The following is a 4,741-nucleotide window of genomic DNA, read 5'->3' as shown; positions in this document are numbered from 1 at the left end:
CTCAGCCATAAAAGAGAATTGTGCCATTTGTGACAGCATGGATGGACCTTGAAGGTATTATGCTTAACAAAATAAGTCAGGCAGAGGAAGACAAATGCCACATGATTTCACTCATATCTGGAACACAGACAAACAGATTGGTGACTATCAGAGGGAAAGTGGGTAGGAGGAGGGTGAAAGGAATAAAGGGACACATATGTATGGTGATGGATGGAAACCAAACTTTTGGTGGTGAACATAATGCAGTCTCTACAGAATCCAAAATATAATGAGGTACACATGAAATTTATGCAATGTTATAAACCCTTGTTACCTCATTAAAATATTAAAAAATTAAAAAGGAAAGAATTGTTCCTAAAAGTGAAATCAATAACAAAGGTAGAACAAACATTTTCTTCTTCCTTTGACAAAGTAACCTCTGAGGAAATGGTCTTGAGGGAGTCTCTGTTTTAATAATTAGGCTGCTGATACCTCTAATCCTAATAAAGATCTTTAATTTCCTGTTACCCACTGGTCAGGAAAAGGCAGTCTCCTTTCTTGGTCTTTTGGGCAAATCAATAATTGGAAATCATCTTCTCTTGTGCAGAAGGGGTTACAAGGTAAATTAGATGTTCTGATCCTTTGGACTTGACTGGGAGGAGAGAGTTCTGAGCTCAAAGCTGTGTCTTCTATTCACTATGGTCACTTTCCTTCCCAGGACAGTTGTGGACAGGAGACAGTAGAGTGTAGCATACTGGCTCTAAACTAAAGGAAGGTGAGTGCCTGCCTGACCCTGGTCAGTAGTGTAACATAGTTGTTACGAGTGCAAACCATGAAAGTGAGACTGCCTAAGTTCACCTTCTGGCAGCAACTCAGTAGTTTTGGGACTTTGGGCTAGTTTCTTAACTCAGTTGTCCCATCTGCAAAATGGGGTAGTATTATAACATAGCTCTTAGTACACAGCCTCTCATAGTAACCACTTAAATAGCGTTAGTTAAAAAAAATTATCATTAAACCTAAAGCCACTTGGGCTAAGAGATCTTGGAAAAATATGACCTCACCTTCTTGATCTGAAAACAGTGACCCAGAGCTGGGAGCTCTAAGCAGAGTCACGTCACAGTGTCTACTGCCAGTCAGGGCTCTCTCCAGGGAAAAGGACCAGGTTTCAGTCACTGAAACAGAAGCAAGAGAGAGAAGGACATAGAAAATGGATTGACTTAAAAATCTAAAAGACAGATATCTTGTTTTTGGTATCCCTCTCCCTAAAAGCACCAATTCTCATGATGGAGGCAAGGTTTAGCTTCAAGTTGTTCCCTGGAAGTTAAAGTCACTTGGGCTGTGAAGATAGATCCATAGCAAACAGTAACAACTTTCCTACCATACTAAAGTTCAAATCTCTCTGTGTGGGTTTCATTCTCAAGAATGAGGGGTTGATTCTGGGAGGGTGGTGGTGATGTTTTTTTCTTTCTAAATGGTTCTCCTTTCTTGTCCCCACAGACTGCCCCTCTTGTATTCGTCTCCAGAGGAGAATGGCAGCTGAGAACTCTTCAGTGACAGAGTTTATCCTCGCAGGTTTAACAGACCAGCCAGGACTCCAGATACCTCTCTTCTTCCTGTTTCTAGGTTTCTATCTGGTCACTGTGGTGGGGAACCTGGGCCTGATAATGCTGATTGGGTTGAACTCTCGCCTGCACACCCCCATGTACTTTTTTCTCTTCAACCTCTCCTTGATAGATTTCTGTTACTCCACCACCATCACCCCCAAAATGCTGAAGAATTTTGTCTCAAAGCATAACATTATCTTGCATGCAGAGTGCATGACTCAACTCTTTTTCTTCTGCTTTTTTGTTATCTCTGAGTCCTTCGTCCTGTCAGCGATGGCATATGACCGCTATGTTGCCATCTGTAGGCCATTGGTATACACAGTCACCATGTCTCCTGAGGTTTGTTTACTTCTCTTGTTGGGTGTGTATGTGATGGGGTTTTCAGGGGCATTGGCCCATACAGGAAGCATAGCAAGTCTGACCTTCTGTGCCAACAATATTGTTAATCATTTCATGTGTGACATCCTTCCTCTCCTTGAGCTTTCCTGCACCAGCACTTATGTGCATGAGCTGGTGGTCTTCGTAGTTGTCGCTGTTGACATTGGAATGCCCATTATCACCATCTTCATCTCTTATGGTCTAATCCTCTGCAGCATTCTCCACATCCACTCTGCTGAGGGCAAATCTAAAGCCTTCAGTACATGCAGCTCCCACATAATTGTGGTCTGTCTTTTCTTTGGTTCTGGGGCTTTCATGTATCTCAAACCACCTTCCATTTTGCCCCTTGGCCAAGGGAAAGTGTCCTCCTTGTTCTATACCATTGTAGTGCCCATGTTAAACCCGTTGATCTATAGTTTGAGGAACAAGGATGTCAAAATTGCTCTGAGGAAAGCCTTGGGAATAAAAATATTTTTGTGAGAAAGTGTAGTATTTGAGGAAGGAGATATAGTGCTTTGTTTATTAGTGTGTGTGTTTTCAGTGAGAGATAGAAGTTCCAGTTTTTTTTCCTGTACAGAAAGAGATTTTTAATTCTTTATATTTGTATGAGTTTTTAGTGCAGGTCTATTTTCCTTGTCCCTAGACCCATCTTGACTATTCCAAGATTATTTTATGCAATTTTTTCTGCAATCATAGATCATTTAATCTTGAATAGGCATTATAAATAATTTTATCTAACTTCTTCATTTAACAGACATTAGAGACCTAGAAATATTACATATGTTATCCAGGGCTATGCAAGTACCTGGTGATGCAACTGGGACTGGAATCCTGGTGCTTGAATTCCATTCTACTTTGCTTTCTTTTATGCCATATTTTCTTGCTTCATTGCTGCCCTTGCATATTTCATTTTGAAAGTATGATATCTTAGCATATTAAAATCTGAATCTATTTATAGTAATTTAATGTAACTTCTCAATAACTTTTTTTTGAGGAAGATTAGCCTTGAGTTAACATCTGCTGCCAATCCTTCTCTTTTTGCTCAGGAAGATTGGCCCTGAACTAACATCTGTGCCCATCTTCTTCTACTTTATATGTGTGACACCTGCCACAACATGGCTTGATAAGTGGTGCATAGGTCAGTGCCTGGGATCTGAACTGGTGAACCCTGGGCTGCTGAAGTGGAGCAGATGAATTTAACCGCTATGCCACTGGCTGGCCCCACAATTAATACTTTTTGAATATTACTTCTTTTTTCCAAGAGGGTAGGAGGTTAAAAGTTTAAATTGGTCTTGGCAAAATGACAAGAGAGGCATGTTGTGATTGTGGGGTGTGGGTGGCAAGTTTGTAGGTCTCAAAATCATGTAAAGCATGGTAATTCATGAGGTCATGTCTGGAAACCTAGGGACCCAGCCTACTGTACTAGGACTTCTGGAGGCTTAAGGGTTATAAAGATGTTGAGTGGAAAGTTTCATACATTATTTCAAATCTAAAAGGGTCAGAATTTAGAGCTTTTTTCTAAGTGTTAGTTTGGGTGTTTTAGCTATGATGTAGAAATCTGTGGCTGAAGGGTAATCACCTAAGTGTCTGTAAGTTCTCAAGGAAGAGTAAATAATTGGGGGATCTAGTGAGTTATCAAGGTAGTTCCAGGCAGCTGATTACTAGAGGGAGCAATTTTCATCAAATTTTATGGAACAGCAGATTGCACAGATCTTCTATAGAGGCATAAACCCGTCACCTTGGGACTGGTTTATAAATTGACAACTGAAAAAAAAGAGAAAAAAATAAATCCACAACATTGGATAAAGAGAGATACAGAATACATCAGAACTCTTGGATCTCAATGACTTAGTCATAAAGGAAGGTTCTTTGGAGAAGTACTAAAATAATAAGTGCTGGGGAGACATTTTGACTTGTGGGCTTTTCTTTGGGAAAGAAGGAAGTTTAGATGAGGGTTTATTTTTGCTCTTTAGTACAACACAAAGTGTGTGAAGTGATAAAACCAAGAGCGTTGGGGGAAGATTTTTCTTTAGACAGCATGGAATAGGGAAAGAGAACTGTGTTCGGGAGACCTGTGGGGGTGTGTGTCAGGTGGGTGAGGTGAATAGGCCACATTCAGTAGGTAGCAGAGGAAACAGCAATTTGTGAGGCATATAGAGGAGATGGTTTTGTATCCTGGCTCAGTTGTTTAGAAGTTGTGTGACTTTGAGAAGATGATGCAATGTCTCTAAACATTAATTTCTGTATTTTTAAAAGAGAGACAATGATCTTGAGTCCATGGGGTTTTTGAGAGAAATAAATGCCAGGCACTTAATGAATCTTAGTTCCCTCCCTGCTAGAACTCCTTGATCCAGTTTCAGCACCTCCTCTAGCTTTTGCCTGATCTGAGGAAATCACTTAATCCTCCTGGAACTCTGTTTAGTCATGAGACAATGGACTCTTCTCTAATTTTCATTTAAAAACTATATTAAAGATTATTAAAATATATTAAAATATATTTTAACTGAGTAATACTTGCACATGGTAAAAAGTTAATATAAGCGGAGATTGTACAGTAAAATTGTGTCTTCCTCTCATCTAGTCATTCCATTCCAGAATTCTCCTCCTTAAAAGCAACAATTTTTGCTAATTCCTTATGAATCCTTCCATATTCAAACATATGTCTCTCTCTCTCTCTATGTATGTGTATATATATATATGTCTAGTGTCCATTCTTGTTTTAAAGTAGTATAAAAGGGTATTTAAGAATTATTTTTTCAATGGAAACAGCTTAGAAGTGG

General features: G+C 39.5%; 1 protein-coding gene across 2 annotated transcripts; it reads left to right on the top strand.

Moving 5' to 3' along the window:
- The first annotated feature begins 697 nt into the window (after nucleotides 1-697).
- On the top strand, nucleotides 698-3,750 carry OR8B12G (olfactory receptor family 8 subfamily B member 12G). Of its 2 annotated transcripts, XM_070272201.1 has the most exons (2): nucleotides 698-754; nucleotides 1,477-3,750. In XM_070272201.1, exon 2 carries the CDS (start codon nucleotides 1,509-1,511, stop codon nucleotides 2,439-2,441), a length of 933 nt encoding a protein of 310 aa, XP_070128302.1. In that variant the 5' UTR covers nucleotides 698-754; nucleotides 1,477-1,508; the 3' UTR covers nucleotides 2,442-3,750.
- The last annotated feature ends 991 nt before the right edge of the window (nucleotides 3,751-4,741 follow it).

The sequence above is a fragment of the Equus caballus genome, chromosome 7 (genome assembly GCF_041296265.1).
Source record: "Equus caballus isolate H_3958 breed thoroughbred chromosome 7, TB-T2T, whole genome shotgun sequence".
NCBI lineage: Eukaryota > Metazoa > Chordata > Mammalia > Perissodactyla > Equidae > Equus > Equus caballus.
Note: the sequence above shows the minus strand (reverse complement) of the source record. Positions and strands in the feature narration are given on the sequence as shown.

Excerpts from the sequence above, each read along its gene's own strand:
- OR8B12G (XM_070272201.1), top strand. The coding sequence starts at position 1,509 with ATGGCAGCTGAGAACTCTTCAGTGACAGAGTTTATCCTCGCAGGTTTA.